Here is a 20,557-nt window from a genome sequence, read left to right as displayed (position 1 = left end):
ATTATTTTTGAATTTCGTACAAGCACTGCCATCTATGTAATATTTATTTTCAGGAATCTCTTTAAATTTGGTGAGGGCCCTGGGAATAAATCGATGCCGTGCAGAATGTTGTCACTAAGAAAAAAAAAGATCGTATTATTTCAATCATATTTTTTATTTTCGAAAAAAATATATATGATTATAATATAATTTAATACGTGGTAAGAAAGGTACATAAATAAGATTTTAAGGTTTAAAAGGGGTAACAGCGTATGTTTAAATAATTTGTATTATTTAGTTGTGAAACAAAAAATACACAGACACTACATACTTTTAATACATTAGAATAGAGTATTTGAAAAGTATGCGAAAACGCACGGTTTTTATCACTAATATTAATGTAAAAACAAAGTTTTTAAAATGTGTTGCCGACTAAAACGTCATCGAGGCAAATTAAAATTAATATCTAAAAAATGATAAATCTACATTAGTAAAACCAAAAAAAATTATTTTAAATATGATAAATGTTACTAAAACAATATTCTATCGTATTTGTTTTGTAGTTTTGCAAAATTTTAAACTTCCAGCTGTAGTTCCAGACATTGTTCCAGAAATGTTAACTATTTATTGTAATACATAAATTATGAAACTATAATTCGTTTTGTAGTACATTTTGCTCGTAGTGGTATACCTAATATTATAGGTAGATAAATACCTTAATACTTATGCCTTACATCCTTACGTTGAGGTGAAATTTATGTAATTTTTTTCTCAATGATTTTGACTAGCACCCCAAGAGTTTTCTAGGCCCTTACTTTATATCATTAATAAGGAAGATAGACCTTTTTTTTATCCTAAGTACCTTTTTTTCTTTGTGAATAATATTTATTTGACAAAAATAAAAATATATTTTTAATTTTTTATGGTTGATCACAAGTACTCACTCTGGCAAAGAATGCATGATGATTTTGGTAGTTTGTTACCAAAACTGACCAATCCGTAAATATAACAAAAAAGACCTAAACTTAAACCATAATATCAATCAAATTCCATCGTTTGTAAATTCGTGCATCAGTACCTACTTGTCAAACTCATTTTCTGAAACTCAACCACTTAGAATAGCAATGGAACATCTGACACGGCAATATATCAGATAATGGCATCTAAACCAATTTTCTCTAGAGCCCATTATCGTATGACGGGAGTGGGTCAGCTGTTAATCTGGTGAGATCTGAAAGTTTTGGTTATGTCATGTGGATTATCTATGAAATTTCCTTGCAGCGTTAAATAAACACTGCCGGTTTTTGATTTTGATAATCTTGCTTCAATAATAATACGTGAAAACAATGGCGTTACCTCTGTTTCGGCTGTCCCGCGGATGTTCGGCTCTTTTCATGAGAGTGGCATGCCAAGATCTTCGCGCTTCTAGGGCTAGATGTATAGCTACCACCAATATTTTAGAAAAGGTACGAAATTATTGTATTGCATAATCTTGATAAGATTTGGTCACCTTCTGTTTGCAGATTAATTAAATATTCACCTTTATTTTCAGGTGTATTCAATTGAAATTATGTCCAATTGAGAATTTCATTATCTCAATAATGTGATATTTTAAATATTATCACAGTAAATTGACATTACACATATCTATAGTTACATTCGCAATTTAAAAAATTATGAAACTCTTAAATTCTTGGGGAGGTATTTGAATAATTTATTTCCTCTCATGAAATTAACCAGCAGTATCAAAGTGGAAAACTTTTTTTATGTAATCTCTTTTTATAGTCCTTTTTTTTAAGAAAACTGTCCTATACAGAAATATTTCATTAAAGAATCCATAATCCAACTACGAATATTTGTTTGCAAAACAACCGATTAATACAAAGTATTCATATTGTGGACTCTTAAGCTGGGGCCAGACATGTTCTTTTCTCCGTACCGTACCTTCGTTTCGTACCAGCGTCGCGATCAAGAACGCTAGTTTGGACGCCCGTTCGGTACGGTACGGTGGTACGGCGTCTCGATACGGATAGAGGTACGCTCCGATCCATCGCGAGTCGGTTTTTCGACCCGTTCAAAGGCGATACGGTACGGGTCTGCGCCAGTCTGGACGTGTTCGCGGCGTGCGACATCTTTCTCTGTTTTTGAACAATTCTAACTCCCACCAACGTCGCCTTTTTTGTTTTTTTTTTCGTTATATTATTGTGAATAACAATGAAGGACGCGCAAGCAATCGTCAAATTCTCAAACACTTCCGCAGTCGACGACATGGTGGGAGGAAATGAACACGCGATGATCGCAGCGACGTTACGGAGATACGGGCTCTTGATCGCGACGTGGATACGAAACGGAGGTACGGTACGGACAAAAGATGATGCGTCCAGAGTTTTTCGATAGCGGCGCTGGTACGAAACGGAGGTACGGGACGGACAAAAGAACATGTCTGGACCCAGCTTTATGTTTATTATAGCAACAACAATTGATGAAACAGGCAAATGAAATCGGTCATGCGTTCATTAGTGTCATGGTTGTATGGTAAAACCGTTTATGACTGTGTTACAAATGTTACTGTTTAAGTATGACTACATTTAATGAATTCCTGCAGATTTATTTTTATTTTGATAGTTATCTTATCAGTTGCCGCTCGCACTAAGGAGCGCTGGAGCAATGCATTTCCACAATTTCAGTCTATCTAAAAATATTAATTGTCAACCGATTATAATACCACCAAATAACAGTAATAAATGTAATACTATAAATGTATTAATTTAAATTCTTCTGGCTCGAATTGTCGTTCTTTGTATCACATGTCATAAATTGATACTTTTGTTTTCATGTTCGATAATTCCAGCAGGTCGGTAAAAGCTTCAAAATTGCTAGCATTCTTTACCTGACCTGACATACGGGATAGATTGGTTATATTTTTAGCGCAACACCCATTTTTATGAGTACAAGCCTCCACTGATCCTTATTATGTACATTATCATTATGTAAATGGATTACTTCAATAGCGCTGTTTTCGCAGGAAAATACCTCAAGGGCGCTTAACAATTTTTCAGTTTGGGTTTCAGAAGGTTAAGAATTTTTTTCAAGCTTTGTTCAAGAATGTATATTTTTTATGACTTATTTTGAATATTTATCATATGACAAATTGGTACCTACTTACTAAATAATACATCTAACTTTTCAGTAATTTAAATATTTGTTCAATAATATAATAAAGTCGTAGGATGGGTTGTTTCAGAGAATTTTCGAGTTCTGTGATGGTTCTATTCCAGTTCTGTTATTATATCATTATTGGCCAGTTGTTTCACAAAACTGAAATAATAACACAACTTGAATAGAACCTTCACAGAACTTGAAAATCAACTTTGAAATTTGATGAATGGTTCAAATTCTCTGAAACAACCCATCCTAACAGCCGTTGTTCCCAACTTTCCGAAAGATCAATCAAAGGCTTCGATCAGCCAAGTAATTTTTACAGTAACGTTCAATTCGCCTGTTTTCAAACATCTTTACGGTTGATTATCTTAAGTGGTCCTGTCCACTTTCATAGACAATAAAAAGACATCAAAGTAAAACCTTTCAATGTTAAATTAATATTAAAAAATTAATTATTTTATTTATTATTAACGCACATAATATTTTTTTGAATTCTGTGATAAATTAAACGATATTTTATATTATCTTGAACAAACGTATGTAAAATGTTAAAAATAAAGTGTTAGCTTGACTTAAATGCCTCGCGAATATTTTTCACTCTGTCGACACTTTTTATAACTATTCATTTACTGAGGCAGGCTTAATCCAGTAGTTTGGCTTCCTTAAATTGGGTGATCGCTCAGTCGTAACCATTCCGTTGGAAAGAATAGTTATGCATTTGAGCATTTTTGAGCCAAAATTTCGGCCCAAATGTTAATCAGTAGGATTGGGAACAACGGCCGTAAGACAGTTAGGACGGGTTGTTTCGGAGAATTTGAAAAATTCATTAAATTTCAACATTCGTTTTCAGGTTCTGTGAAAGTCCTATTCAAGTTTTGTTATTATACTATAGGCTAGTTGATTGACAGAACTGAAATAAAAACTGAATTTGAAAATGAATGTTGAAATTCGATGAATTGTTCAAATTCTCCAAAACAACCCGTCCTTTGTATTCTTTAAATTTGGCTTATGTATTATAGCCAGCAACAAAATATTAAGGTTTGATGTATATCCTAATAAGGAACTCGCTAAATATTCACTTTCTAAAATTTGTTCTATCTTAAATACCAGAACACAACATTGAAGTTAAATCAGTAAAATAAGTAGAAGAAAAATAAATGAACCTAGTACTTACATTATGGTATGGTATTACTAACAGTATGGAAGATCTACAGTCTCTCGTATCTAGGGTCAACAAAGTATGTATGAAGAATGAGTTAATGATGAATGTAAGTAAGTCTAAAGTAATGGTGTTTGAAAGAGAGAGTACGAAAACAGTGTGCAATATAGTTATGAATGAGGAATACTTAAGCAGGTGGATGAGTTTGTGTATTTAGGAAGTATGTTTACGAGAGATGGGAAGGCTGACAGAGAGATATTAAAAGAAGGGTAAATGCAGGTAGCTCCATTAATGGAGGACTGAATGCAGTTGGTGCTAACAAAAATTGTCCAAAGAAGCGAAGCTAGCAGTCGACAATGGAGTACTAATGCTTGGAACTGGCGGAGGAAGGATACAAGTAGACTGAATGCTGTAGAAATGAGATCCCTGAGGTCCGTCCACTCTGCCTACCCCTGCGAAGAAACGGTGTGTTGGCTAGTTAGTTAATACTTACATCTTCAGATGGCGAGAAGGATAAAGATGATAATAATTTTATTTATTAATCTTGAGTTAGCTCACATCTACCAGTGTGCTAATAATTTACAAATATAAATATTATACATATTCATAATATTTATAACAAGACATTTAGCAAACATATTTTCAATATTTAAACACACTCATATTCGAAAGCAACATTGTGTCAAAATTTCAAAGCAATTGGTGAAGAACTTTCAGATAGAAAATATGTACAGTTCTCTCTCAGTAATCCGCTGCTTCATTATCTGACAACTACAATAATCTGCCGTTATTTTTACTAGTTGAAAGCACAAATATATACGAGCTCTATAACTATGTTACTCAAATTCGTTAGTCCGCCGCGTGCCCAGACTTGAGCGTCAAGCTTTGTACTCCTGTTTAGTTACTTTAGCGCCATCTAGCTTGCTCTCGCTGACTAGTTACCAGTCACCAGGGTTAATTATTTTTGTTTTAGGATTTTGGTTTTCAGTTAGTTCGTTGTGTATTCTGGTATCTGTGTTTCTGGTCATTTCTTTCTGACTTGTTTTTTGTTGGAAAAAGTTTACAAAATTGTGTCCTCTTTTTACTTTTTAGTGGTATTTTTTTTTTTTTACGAAATACCTGTTCTAATTTGTACTAAATTTCGTATGTATGCACTACAATCTGCCGCTTTTACTAATTGGACACTTGCCTGGATTTTGAGATAGAGGATTAGTGAGAGAGTATTGTATACATAAATATTTTAACAATTATTACGAGACGTCGTGAGTTCAGTTTCTCGGCTGGCTTACTCCTCTATCGCGACACAAGTAACTTTTTTCGCTAACTGTGGTGGTAGTAGGAGATTTTCAAGTTATTGTCAGGTTATTTGCAACCTTGTCTTTCTTACAAAAGTTAATAAATGTGTTTCTCTTTATTCAACAGTCAAAAACCGGAATCCGGAAAGAGTCTGATACCTTTGGAGAGCTGGATGTGGAGGCGGACAAGTATTATGGAGCTCAGACCCTTCGCTCCGTCATGAACTTCCCCATCGGAGGGGATTCCGAGAGAATGCCTGTAAGTACCTACTTACTCGCAGTCAGCCCACTAACCATCAAGGTGTTTCTTCACAGAGGTAGGCAGAGAGAAAAGACTGCCACACATCTCTCTCTGGGACTACCCTCTTAGATCCTTACACTTATGACACTAAGAGGCAGTAAAAATAATAATCATATAGTTAAACTGATTAAATTATTATTTTGGAGGATATCAAATAAAAGTCTGTAAATGTTTGTACATAAATATAATTGTTTATTGATTATATGTATAAGCACAGGTTCACGTAACTAGTAGTTAGATTATTGTTTCCTTCCTCATCGGTTAGGCAGAAGTAGCATTGCAATTTCTGCCAGAAACCATTCTTCTATTTCTGATTACTGGTCAGAGGTCATGTATGAATAAATGAGCATTACAATTTGTAATCTAATAAAATACATACATACAGTTTTTAAACATAAATCATCACTATTATAATAATAATAATTGGATGACTTGTATAGCGCCGTTTTTGTGCAAAATCACCTCAAGGGCGCTGTACACATTTATAATACATTTCTACAGTGATCTATGTTATTACTAAATATTTATGGAAATAATATACAGTACAATACTTACCTGGTAGGTCACTTGAGATTAACACTTAATTAAAATTATCTAATTGTTTATTAGCGGAATTTAGATACAGGATTTAGGACATAATTGGAAAATTGAATATAACTGGACTTTCTCTCAGGAATGGTATATTTAATTTAAGGGTACGACAGCTTAAAAAGGTAAGTTTTTAGTTTAGACCTGAATTCTGTTGAACTTGTTATGGATCTTAGTTCCGGAGGGAGTTTATTCCAAGCCTTCGGCCCGGATAGTTCGAAAGCACGATCACCAAACTTAGTATTTGGCTTGCGCTTAGGTTCTATCAGTCTGCCTACAGCTGATGATGTTGCTGATCTAAGAGTTGACTGCCTCAGACCAGTGTTTTCCGGGACGCATAGTTCAGAGATGTAGGGTGGGGCCATTTCATTGATGGATTTAAACACCATCCAGCACAGTTTGTACTGGATTCTTTCAGGGCACTTGAGCCAGTGAAGGTTACGAAGGTGCTCTGAAATGTGTGAATATTTTGAAACCCCGGTTATGAGCCGAGCTGCTGCATTAAACACTGATTGAAGTTTGTCAATTTGATATTTTGGAAGGCTGGCATAAATGCTGTTGCAGTAATCGAGACGTGAGACTACGTAAGAGTGACCCAATGACCCAACGACGCTGACTTTAATTCCTCAGGCCTCTGGCAAATTAACCGTTATATTTCGTAAAGACTCTGTCAGAAGGTCGGAGAACTTTTGTGTATTTCCGTTTCGCAATAAAATCCAATAAATGTAAAATTTCTGTACATATCCGAAAACTAAAAAGTATTTTTGAAGGTGATGAAATACGTTTTGAAATTTTCTTATTGGAAATAAACATTTAATTTTCAAAATATTAAAATTTTGAATGCAAAGGTAAAAAAGTTTAAAAAATAGCTCACTTTCTTTTTTTTCCCCCAAACACTGAAACAACTAAAATTACTTTTTTTTTTTTTTTTTTATTTTTAATAAATTTAAAATAAATCAAATTTAATAATGTTATTATAATTATTAAGTTCTGCAAGTATTTCTGTTATTTTTACAGTTTTTTAATGTGACAGCTGTTTCGGCTTTTGAGGCCATTATCAAACTGTGGATGAGTACTATGTACTTATACAATGAAAATAATAATATCTGTTCAATGTATCTGTACTACAGTGTGTCTACTGAACATTTTGATACGTAACTTACCTCAAATTACTACATTGTGTCTATATGATATTATGATGAAAACGTCAACACAGCTTCTAACTTCTAACCCAATAATTTAAAATACTGCCACCATGGGTGGAACTACGGTGAAGACTCCCAAGAAGGATATTGTGTTTCCACCTATGACGGCAGAATAACACCCATGCGAACACCTCGGCACAGGTTCTCCTAGTGAGGTGTTCACAGAACATTATTACCTAAGCTTCAATCATGTATATACAGTTGCATATCATATTTCATTCTACTACCACGTTTTATATATGGAACATCTATCTGTCTTACTTACACCCGTTTATAGGTATACATGTCAATATGTATACCTATAAACTTAATGTATAAGTGAAAAGATAAATAATTTAAAAAAAGTAGCTGGGGGTGTTATGAGTACATACCATATACTTACACATTTTTTTCTCTCATTAAAATATGATATAGGTACGCATTATGATTGTATGCAAAATATGGCAGTTTAAGACAAAAACAGTTTTTCAAACGGATCCCTTTTTTCCGCCCACATAAAGTTTGTTAATAGTGCAATAACTAAAATTTCTGTTTTTTTCAGTATCCAGTTATTGTTGCTATGGGCATCCTAAAAAAAGCAGCTGCCGAAGTCAACATTGAGTATGGCCTAGATGAGAAAATAGGTATGAACAAAATTTTAAAGATTATCTAACGAAGTAATATTTTCCTTTGCTCATAACATTAGACCATTTTTATACTTGTGTGTACGGTTCGCTACGGGAAGGTGGTAGAAATAAATAAAAGTTATTAATGAAATTGACTGAGTATTTATTCACTGTTACAAAAATTACGCAAAATACGTAAGTACACCAAGATTTAAATAGCAGATCTTGTTAATCACTGAGTTCGCACTCGAAGTGTTGCTCGGATAGAAGAGGTGTCGCGCTGTACTGTCTACGATCTGTCCTGCAGACGCATCGTTTTATAGGCGCTCCCGTGGTGCGGTGTCTTGTAGACTGTTCCCGAAGAGTCTCCAGGCTCTCGATAGTCGGCGTGTTACCTTTAAACGTCCAGAGGATTCCGGTCAGCGTAATCCGATGCTGTCGCATCTTCTAGTAGTCGGCCGATGATTCGCCGCGCAGTTGCAGGGTTGCCACAAATTTGCGAGTCTGCAGCAGGGCAGCAATATACTAATCTTATAAAACTTAAGTAACATAATTGACAAAATTTTTTCACTATTTTGATTTTGGCTCACGGGAGGTATTTGGTAAAGACCTGCAATAATTATTGTTAGTATTTTTATGGGAAAAAGTGATGTTTTTTTTATTTAGAAATAAATGTAGAATAAATGAAGTTTAACGTTAATTGCTTTATTCAATGCTTGTAGGTATCATTCATGATGCCGTTGACTTTTAGCATATTAGAGAGAGGAACAATATAAAATGAAATATGATTGTTTTCAGCCCGTGCCATATCAGCCGCCGCCGATGACGTAATATCGGGAAAACTGTACAAGGATCACTTCCCCCTGGTCATCTGGCAAACTGGCTCTGGTACTCAGACCAATATGAACACCAATGAGGTAAGGCCACCAAAAAGGATTGTCGCATGAAGGAGTGTTGGGAGACCCAACGCTAGTTATGTTAGAAATGCAAGTCATCAACATCTGCTGTTGAATATGGTTCTCAGTCCTTTGTCCTTTTCTACCACACGTTTCCTTTAAATTTAAATAACCTGTTTATGCAGGCAGACTGGAATCATTAGTTTGACTATTCCAGGTAATTGCCAACAGGGCTATCGAGGCCCTGGGAGGTGAACTGGGATCAAAGAAGCCCGTACACCCAAACGACCATGTGAACAAGTCCCAGAGCTCCAACGACACCTTCCCCACGGCCATGCACATTGCTGTTGCCATGGAGATAAATCAGCTGCTGATCCCGGCGCTAAAAACGCTGATGGCCTCTCTTGATAAAAAGTCCAAGGATTTCAGCAAAATTATTAAGATTGGCAGGTAAAAAACATAATTATTCATTATTTAGTAGCTACTGCTGGCTTGAGCCCCAAAATACTTGATTAACTTGCCTGACTGTTGGTGAAGGAGGGTGGTTGGTCTGATTAACAACCCTTTGCAGAACACACACCCAGGATGCTGTGCCTCTGACCCTCGGCCAGGAGTTCAGCGGCTACACACGGCAGATAGAGTTGGGCATTGAACGCGTCAACGCTACTCTTCCCCGCCTCTACCAGCTCGCCCTTGGCGGCACAGCAGTTGGTACCGGCCTCAATACCAGAATTGGCTTTGCCGAGAAGTGCGCAAATAGAATTTCACAATTGACAGGTAATATATACAGGGTGTATCGGCACGTACCCGACAAACTTTAACCAGCTATTCCTTAATACATTTGGAGTAAAAAATGTTATGGGCACTTTGCTGTACGGTAACATTTTTTTTCAATTAACCTTTTAAATGCCAGTAGGTAGAAGTGTAGCTGTGCACAGCAGGCCAAGAATGCGAGTTAACTCGCTCTTGGCACAGAAGCGGTTAAAAACAAAAAATAAATAAAAAAATCCACACTCCGTCACTGTCATTGGAATTGTTTCTCGTGTTAAACAGCTGTTATTAGCAAGTGTGTCAAAAAGTGTCCTCGCTCTTTCGTACACACTAAATAATAATAGTTAAAAATGAGACGAATGGTGCCGTGCCATTTCGTTGTGATTGTAAAAGCGCGCCAACGTAGGTACATTATTCAACAAAACTCGAACAAAATATTGCCAGACGGGTTTTCAAAGTTTGACAAAGGATAAAACATGTGGTGAAAATATGAATGGTAAATTTTTTATTAAAAAAAAATTTTACCGGACAGCAAAGTGCCCATAACATTTTTTACTCCAAATGTGCTAAGGAATAGCTGGTCAAAGTTTGTCGGGTACGTGCCGATACACCCTGTATATAGTCGTAAATTACATTTTTTTTCTGTAGTCTAATAATTACTGAAAAAAATAATGTTTTTGAAAAATTCATTTTTGTAGGAATCCCTTTCATCACGGCTCCCAACAAGTTTGAAGCTCTGGCATGCCATGATGCCATGGTGGAAGTGTCGGGAGCCATGAACGTCCTGGCCTGCTCCGTCATGAAGATTGCCAACGACATTCGATTCCTGGCTTCTGGACCCCGCTGCGGCCTGGGAGAGCTGAGTTTGCCGGAGAATGAACCCGGATCATCCATAATGCCTGGCAAGGTGAACCCCACCCAGTGTGAAGCCATTACCATGGTGGCTGCGCAGGTCATGGGAAACCATGTGGCCTGCACGGTGGGAGGGTCCAATGGCCACTTTGAGCTGAACGTCTTCAAGCCCATGATGGTCGCCAATGTTCTGCGCTCAATCAGGTTACTCGGTAATTTACTTGTTAACTTCATGATTAATTAATTAAATCCATTAATCTATGTTTGTCAAATATGTATTCCCCAAATTAGACACTATCTGTGGCAGCTTCTTTTTATTTGTAGCTTCATTATTAGGTAGGGAATTTACATAATGGCCTATTTATATAATAATCTATAACTATAGTATAATTATACAGGTGACAGTTGCAATGCATTCACCACAAACTGCGTTGATGGTATAGTTGCCAATGAAGCCAACATTGCCAAGATCATGCACGAATCTCTGATGTTGGTAACTGCTCTCAACCCTCACATCGGCTATGACAAGGTAATTATTATCAAAAATTTTACTCTATTAAAAATTACTTATTACAATCAGAAAAGCTAGTAAAAAAATTGTATTTACATATTGCTTTGACTACATTAATTTCACATTGAACAGAAAATCAAGCATTCACACGGGAGAATTTTTTTTATTTATTTTTATTATATTAACTCCACACAGGAGGCCCTAAAGAAAATAATTTCCCTCAGGGCCTATGTCATCTTTGGGGATGCTGTGTGGAGGGTCTTTTTGTGGAGAGGAAGGAGTGAACATGGGTCTTGAAGAGTCCCATGTTGTAGGAGGGAGGAAACACAGAGGCCGGCAGTTTGCTCCACAGCCGAGCTGTTGAACTTAAGAACGAATCGGAGAAGCGACCCATTCTCATATGACAATTGTCAACCGTGTACAAAAGTTGGGCGCGCGTTTGGCGTGTATCCCGACTACCCACCGGTGCCGAAAGGATCAATGAAGCTAGTTCCTCAGAGCATCTTCCATTGTAATACCAATAGAACAAGGACAGCATACCTACCCGACGCCTGTGCTCTAAAGATTGCAGTCCGTTTGTTAAGATTGGGGAATCTATCAAACGGACCGCCCGTTTTTGCACAGAGTCAAGGGTTTTTTTTCAGGTATTTAAGGGCTCCGGACCAGAGATGGCTGCCAAATTCGACAGTAGGGCGCACTTGCGATTTGTACAGGGTCAGCAGTTGTGTACCATTAAAGTATCTGCGGGCCCTATACAGTACGCCCAGCTTCTGAGAGGCCAACTTTACTCTGGCTTCGATGGAGCCCCCGTACCTGAGCTGGTCACTTATAGTTAAACCAAGCATATCAATGGAAGGCTTGTTCGGAAGATTGCTTCCGTTGAAGGAGACTAGATTATCATTTGGATCCCTTTTAGACTTAATCAGACAGGATTGGGTCTTTGAAACATTAAATTCGACGAGATTATTTTTACCCCAGGAGGAAATACTCTCGAGATAACCGTCCATTCTCTGCTTCAAAGCCCTCCGAGCGGTTGGAGTTTGAGAATGATTTTTAGGCACTGAAAATTTTTCCAAGTAATCCAAATTACTTAGAAACAGGGTACACACTGATGTTGAGGTTCAATATTGAATGGTTAAAAATTTGTGTAATCGTGTTAGATATTGCATGATGATTCAATATCTACGCAACATGATGAGGGCTACCAAATCCAAGGTAAAAGGCGAGGGGAAGGTTAATGGCAAACTGAGCAGGAGAAGGTAAATATAATAAAAAATATTATTAAATTTCTCTTACCTTACAAATTAAAACTTTGTATGTACAAGAAAAAAAAAAATAAAAAAAAAATATTCAGGCAGTGGTGAAGATCACATCAATGAGGAGAGAGTCTTTCGAAAATCAATAGGATTTCCATTTTTAATCTCTCCTCGCTGACGCAAAATATATTGATATCGGAAGAGATTTGGTTTAGAAGCAATATACTCCTTCACACCGGGAGAACCGTTGGCAGGTTGGTTTTACAGGCAGAAAGACAGAATAATCGTCTGGAATATAGAGATTCATGCACTCCAATATAGCTAAGTTCTCGATTTAGCCTCGCAGCAGTCTGTCGAAATGGGTGGCGGCATACCGCTCTCTTCTGGGCTGTAAGGAGTGAAGTCGGAGCATGCCCAAAAGAAAGTTCGTCGTGTAGAGACAGCGATAGTGGCTGCACTCCCTCATGTAGAGAAATCTCAGAAACATTTTTGAACCCTGCAACATGAGGGATTGAGTGTGGTTATGCTAAGCTGTTCCCTGGTGAAAATTACCTTCACGGCAGTCATCATCAGATCAGTAGAACAAGCTTTTCCAGGTGAATTTCCTTTCCAAAATAAATCAAATGTAAGTTTTATCATTATTTCAGTCTGCCAAAATCGCCAAGACAGCTCACAAGGACGGCTCCACCTTGAAGGAGGCAGCTCTGAAGCTGCAATACCTCACTTCGGAAGACTTTGACAAGTGGGTCAGACCTGAAGATATGCTGGGCCCCAAGTAAACATCATCGGCCTAATAATTTCACAAAAATATAGCATCTATTTAAGCTAAGAACAATATGAACAATAAGATACTGAGTGCCAATGAAAAAAATTCTTTCCACTTTCACTTTCATCAAAAATGCATTATATTTGATCAAATTCATCTTATTACACTTTTTAAAGTGGGTTTTACCATCAGAATTACTTAATTTTACATGAATTGAAATAAAAAATTGGTAAGGCATTGTTTCTTTAACCTTTTGGCCGCATTGATTCAATTTTTGAATTTAATTTATAAAATTATAATCCGTTTGTCTTCTTTATATCCACTCGAGCAATTGGTGTCATATATATACATTTACCATATTATTTAATTAATACCATTCCTCAAAGTATTAATATGGAAACATTTGAAACTACTTACCGCTGCTTAAAGCCAATGAATCCACCCAGATTTTACTGTTCATCCCATATTTTTAGGTTCTCTAAATTTGGCACATTATGGCAAGCGATCGCTCAAAACATATTTTCAATCTTGGCATAGTATGCCATAAATTGCTCGAGTGGTTATAGCATAAACATAGCTGAACAACCACTCCTGTAAATTGCCATCTCAACACACACAGGAGTACTCTCAGTAATCTGTCGCTTAATTATAATTCTGCCGTTATTTTTACTAGTTGAATGCACAACATCAAGTTCTGTATTTGTATGTAAAATTCAGTAGTCTGCCGCGTTCCTAAACCCTAGCATTCTTCGTGGTTGCAAGAGCATTAGTGACAAACACCGATTACTGCTGGCATTTTAAATTCAAAAGGCTCTGTTCTTTTATGAGAAAATTTATAATAAGACAGTTTCCGAGATAGCGAGATTGCTTAGGTAAATTCAAAGGAAGATTTGGCATATTGAAAAGCTGTTAAGTGACTTACTGTTTAATAGTCAATAAACATAGTTTAATATGTGATTTTGAGTACTTACCTAAATAACATTGTAAGTTAAAAGTATAAATTTTCACAATAAAAACTGTTTTTTACTGAATACCTAAATCATTTTTAGCAAATTTAGTAAGTATGTGCTATAATCCACTGCTTTCACTAATCTGACATTTGGTTGGCATATTAGTGAGAGAGCCGTGTATTATTTCATTCAAAAACTTTTGGTATGGAAAATATTCCGTGTGATGAGACGCATAGATTTATCTGCCATAAGTGTCTAAATGGTTTGTTAAATGATCATTTATTACATACCATTTAGATAGGTTACATACTGCCCAATACGATGCAATTTCTTTCTGCCAATATTAGTTACATGCTATGTATTATGAACGTAAGTATCTGTTAGCGTAACTATAGTGGATTTAAAAAAATAGTGGGTAATGTTTAGAGAGAAAAGGAAATTAATAAACCTTTGAGCAATCTTACCTCAGGTCGTGTACCTATGAGTAGGTAACTTGTGATAATGGTACTGCCACTTAGGATTCATATTAAAACACAAATTTCCAATCAGCAAACACATGTATATTGTGAAAAGTCATAATAAACATGTAAACAAACAACCTATACTGAATATGAGTTATTACATTCACAAAGTCACGAAAAAAACGCCAGATTTTTTTGCAGTGCATCGCAGTGTCCATCTGGGCAGATGTGTAATCATGAAGCCGAAATGTTGACTAAAGAAGGAGGTAGCGCAACATGGCATAATACCCCAAAAACAAATCACTATAATACTTAAATATTTCTGTTTAGGAAAATACTAAAGAATTTTCGTCTAATTCTCTTCGTTGGGATACTGACTCTCCAAAAAATAAAAATCGAAAGCATATATTGGTTTGCGCTTCGACAGAAAATTTTTCACCTAGTGCTTCTTATTTTTGGACCGAAGGATGACAATTCACACAGTTTCAGCTGTGAAGGGATTTTGTTATATATTTTAGGACCAAGATATGAGAATAGTTTTTGATAAGCCGCTCTGTTGCTTGTTAGAACGGAAAGGTAATTTCTTCCCTTACTTCTGGTTCGATGTGTGTATTCGTCTGTTTTCATTTTGTTTTTATTTCTATGAACATAGATTGCTATTTTTTTTATATAACACTGTCGGACATCTATTACATTAAATTCCTGAAAGACAGCGTCGCTCGAATTTCCGAAAGGTTTCTTCATAATAACACGTAAAACAGATTTCTGTGCCTTCAATAACGGGTTTAATGTTGTTCTTCCTTTACCTCCCCACCTAATGCAACCGTAGGTTATGATTGAGTTACACAGCCCGTAGTATATGTTTTTTAAGTCTTGTTTTTTTAAATTTTCTGCAAAGAAATAAATTTGTGAATCAGTGTGCGCACTCTTTTAGCTACATTTTCAATCCGGTTCTTCAATTGAGGTTATTATCAACTATAACGCCTAAATATTTAATAAATTTAACACACTCGGGGGCTTCACACTTACATGGATTGTTATTATTTCCAAAGCTACAGTTAATTTTATGTATTGTAAGGTGGTGAGGTGTTTGGGGTTGCCCTGCAATAGTAGAACTGAATGTTAGGTATTTGGTTTTTGATACATTTAATGTAAGCAAATTGCTGTCCAGCCATTGTTTCACTCTGTTTATACCGGTGTTAGCAAGGGGTGTGTTTCCTTCCAATCGTCTTCTTCAAACAATATAACTTTATCATCTGAGAACGTAATAATTTTCCCACCTATATGTTGTTTACACAGTTCGTTAATATATATAATGAAGAGAAGAGGACCTATTGTACTTCCTTGTGGCACACCAAAATTATTTTCTAGTGAAATGCTAATAGCCTTATTAATTCTTGTTTTTTGGAATCGATTAGAAATATACCTCTATATCCATTGAAAAGCTTTTCCCATTATTCCTATATTTCGCCGTCTTTATAGGAGTATTTTATGAGATATTGTGTCGAAAGCCTTGGCCAGGTCCAGGAATAGGATGGTTTTCTTGCCACGGTTCATATTTTCTGCTTTAGTTTCCGTGAGACATGCGATGGCATCATCCGTTCCTTTACCCGACCGAAAGCCGTACTGGTTTGGGCTTAGAATTTTATGGTTCTCCACATATTCGCTTAGCCTTGTTTTGAAGATCTTTTCAATGAATTTGGATATTTCGCTTAAGGTTAAACGCAACGCTCGTTGTATTCTACGTGTTCACAGATGGCGTTAATTAATTAATTTTGTTTAAATACGCTTTTGCAAGGTATTGCTTTACAATATTAAGACAAATCATTTGTTTCCGCCCGTATATACGCAATATGAATATGAATCAATAGTTTTGTCCATATAAAAACTCAATTCTATCGAGAAAGGCATACAAATACAATATTGGATTGAATCATCGGTAAAATATTGTATTTGTGTGCCTTTCTCGAAAGAATTAAGTCTTTAAACGAACAAAACTATTGATTCATATTCATATTGCGTATATACGGGCGCAAACAAATGATTTGTCTTAATATTGTAAAGCAATACCTTGCAAAAGCGTATTTAAACAAAATTAATTAATTAACGCCATCTGTGAACACGTAGAATACAACGAGCGTTGCGTTTAACCTTAACAGTGAAATTGGCCCATAGTTTTCTACGAGAAATTTTTTTTCCACTTTTGTGAATTGGGACAATTATTGATTTTTTGAAGTGAAATATTCCCGAAGCAAAGCTTAAATTATAAATATATGACAGGGGAGCGGCAATTTTTATTTTATTATTTGTGTATTTAGACTATCTGGGCCCTTTGCATGTGTAGTTTTAAGACTGGTGATTATTTTCATGTTCTCTTCTACAGTAGTTGGTTTAATTTCAAATGAAAAGGTTGGATTTTTTATTTTAATTTCCGACGCTAAAGAGTCTTCAGTTTTCTGAGTCTCTTTTAAAATATTTTTTACTAGTTTAGAGCCAACAGGTGCAAAATATTGATTTGTATGACACGCAATTGTTTGAGTGTCAGTTATGGTCAAATTTCCAATATTTAATTCATTCATAGATGTGCCAGTATTACGTTGAGTTTTTGTTATGTCTCTGACAACATTCCACATGTTTTTGCTGGAACTATCCTTATCGAGTAAGGATTTATGATAACGCTCTTTACATTTACGAATAACATTTTTGCATATATTTCAGTATCAGTAATATTTTGCTTTTTAGTTTTGTTCAATGGGTCACTTTTCACTATTGGGATACTGATAGCAATGGTGTAGTGGTCAGTAATTGTAGTCTGCATTACAAATGCATTTGAACTTTTATGTTTCTGGTATATATATGATTCAGGCACGAGCTTGAATTACCTTATACCCTAGTTGGAGAATTAATATTGGAAATAAAGTTACTTTCCGCCATAGCACATAAATAGTCGTTCACTGTCTATGCATTGCTTCTCCGATTGTATTTATATTCATCCCTGATTAGCACGTATTGTGGATAATCCTTAGATTTTTTCGTCTCTACAATGAGATTTTCTAGGAAAGCTTGGATGGCGATCTGTAGATAGCTAGGAAACCTAAATACTAAGTACGGGTTGTTTCGGAGAATTTGAACAATTCATCAAATTTCAACGTTCATTTTCAAGTTCTGTGAAAGATTTTTTTAAGTTCTGTTTTTATTTCAGTTTTGTCAAGCAACTAGCCTATAATGATATAATAACAAAACTTGAATAGGACTTTCACAGAACCAGAAAATGAATGTTGAAATTTGATGAATTGTTCAAATTCTCCGAAACAACTCGTCCTTAGTTATGTGGATTTTTAAACAATTACATTGATTTATGTGTATTTCTTGAAATACGGAATAGAATGTGTGGTCAATTTAAAGTACAACGCCGCTATTTTGTTTTTTTTGTTGTTGTTATTTTTTATATTTATTTAACGCCCAGAGGGCTTTGGTTAATATGTGATGTTGTGTGGTATTCATTATAACCTGAAATTTTTTTGGCGATATATGATTCGCTTAATCTGCATTCAGTGAATATTAGTACATGAAACTTTACAACAGATTTTATTTCATCTAAAAATATAAGAAAATCATCCAAATTTTCCATAGTTCTAATGTTCTGATAATAAATATTAATTTTATTTGATCCCCAATCGAATTGCTTAATTTTCACATTATCTTCATAGATGATTTCAGTACTCGGCTTTATGATATTATCATGTCTGTTTATTATCATTAGAATTATTACCAAAATATAGAGATGTATAGATTACAAGAATACACGAGTTGTTGTATGATTTCCTGACAATTTGCTTGCAATAAAATTTATATTTTAAGTATTTCTGATATTCTGATGTATGATTTTAAGAAGAGATTACATATTGTCACAGTAATTGTGTTAAAATATAGGGATGTATAGATTACAATAATACATGAGTTATTATTCAGTACGATTTCCGGACAATTTGGTTATTTTTGTGGCGTCGAGAATAATCCATTGAATAATTAATAATAAACCGCTCGACCTACTTAGGTACGTACTCGCAGTAGAAATCAGAACAGAGCAACCTACGTACTTCAAGCACCTACTTGCCTATCGACGACAATAACATCGCAAGTCCGTCTTTCACATTACGAGAACTCGACAGAAGGTTCGAGTCTACCGCCTAGGCATAATTGCCGCGCTGTCGAAGGTTCCTGAAACATACAGTCTGTGCGAGTGCCTAGGATTTAGTTGCCATCCACCTACCTACTGCTGCCGTCGGCCGTGTAGTATAAATATGCCCGTCGCAGCGAGTCAGTCGTCTATCAGCCGTCAGTTAAATCAACGAGTGATCACCCGCGCTCTTCTTACTAGCGCGAAGGACAACGTACCCGGCTTCGCACGGAACCCCAATGGACTCCATCGGGACATCATCATAGCGCCTTGTCCAGATCGCCGTTCCTGGCAAGCGCTACTCGGATTACAAGCGCCCTGGTTCCAGTTTCTCTGACCAGCGCTTCTTCCACGCCATCATGACCACCACGAGGACACGCAGCATCCTCACTGGTCTACGCTGCTCCCGTTCAACTGCCTACAAGGTCCGCCGCACCTTCGGCCTCCGTCAGCACTGGAGTATTGATTCCCCAGATCGCCAGTGCCTGACAGTCATCGAGTCCCGGTCACCAGCGCCCGGCGTCGACTCACTGACCCGCGCCTGACCAGCACATCATCGCAGCAACTGGATATTCTACATCTGTCCTACATCATCTCCTCGTCACGGCAACTGACTCAATAAACACTGTGACCTTCACCACACGCCTTTTTATTTTGTGCCTCACCACCTGATCCCCAAATTTTTATTTATTATTATATTTTACACACTTTACAAATATAAGGCAAAAAAAGTCCCGATAAACTGCTTTTTAGCAGTTAGTCTAACGGGTTCTTTAGATTATAAATCTTATTATAGTGAGTTTACTGTTACATGTTTACAATTATATGTATAAAACAAAAAAATAAAAATTTTACAGAAATATAGTAAAAGAAAATTAAGAAAAACGTAAATAACAATTTTAAAAGTCTTTAGAATAATATATCATTGTAAGCTAATATGTACAAATTAATTCTTTCAGTCAGCCAAGTCTTCAGTAAGTTCACCAATTGTTTGTTTTGGACACAGTTTTTAATTTCAGCAGATAACATATTAAAACAACTGGGAATCATATAGTTTAACGTTCTTTGTCCATAGTTTATTTTTACTGCGCTGCAAATGAAATCAATAGTCTCAAAATCCGTATAACTGAATGTCTAGAAGCAATAACTCGTTGGATGTCTTCAAACAAGCTGAAGCTCAATCCATCTAAGACTGAGTTTCTCTGGGCAGCCACAAACAAACGTCAACATTTCATTGACGATTCACCTATTACCATTTCCGGCAGCGATATCATTCCAAAAACAACAGTCAAACTTCTCGGTGTCAATTTAGATTCCGACTTTTCATTTAAAAGTCAAATGAATAGGACTGTAAGCACCGGTTTTTTTCACCTAAGACAACTCAAGTCTGTCCGAAGAAACCTTCCTACAGAAGCAACAAAACTACTTATCAACTCTTACGTCGTCTCACGTCTCGATTACTGCAACGGCATTTATGCCAGCCTTCCAAAATATCAAATTGACAAACTTCAATCAGTGTTTAATGCAGCGGCACGGCTCATAACCGGGGTTTCAAAATATTTGCACATTTCCGAACACCTTCGTAACCTTCACTGGCTCAAGTGTCCTGAAAGAATCCAG

General features: G+C 36.1%; 1 protein-coding gene across 1 annotated transcript; it reads left to right on the top strand.

The window, feature by feature from the left end:
• Window positions 1-1,142: 1,142 nt before the first annotated feature.
• LOC149415470 (fumarate hydratase, mitochondrial-like) lies at window positions 1,143-14,356 on the top strand. Its single transcript, XM_089642405.1, has 9 exons — window positions 1,143-1,445; window positions 5,723-5,854; window positions 8,231-8,312; window positions 9,093-9,211; window positions 9,408-9,640; window positions 9,762-9,967; window positions 10,660-11,025; window positions 11,212-11,342; window positions 13,228-14,356. The coding sequence occupies exons 1-9, from the start codon at window positions 1,326-1,328 to the stop codon at window positions 13,357-13,359; spliced, it is 1,521 nt and encodes a 506-aa protein (XP_089498531.1). The 5' UTR covers window positions 1,143-1,325; the 3' UTR covers window positions 13,360-14,356.
• Window positions 14,357-20,557: the final 6,201 nt, after the last annotated feature.

This window comes from Hesperophylax consimilis, chromosome 18 (assembly GCF_061612785.1).
Source record: "Hesperophylax consimilis isolate HC1 chromosome 18, BYU_Hcon_1.0, whole genome shotgun sequence".
Taxonomy (NCBI): Eukaryota; Metazoa; Arthropoda; class Insecta; order Trichoptera; family Limnephilidae; genus Hesperophylax; species Hesperophylax consimilis.
The sequence above is the reverse complement of the archived record's forward strand: the minus strand, read 5'-3'. Positions and strand labels throughout refer to the sequence as shown.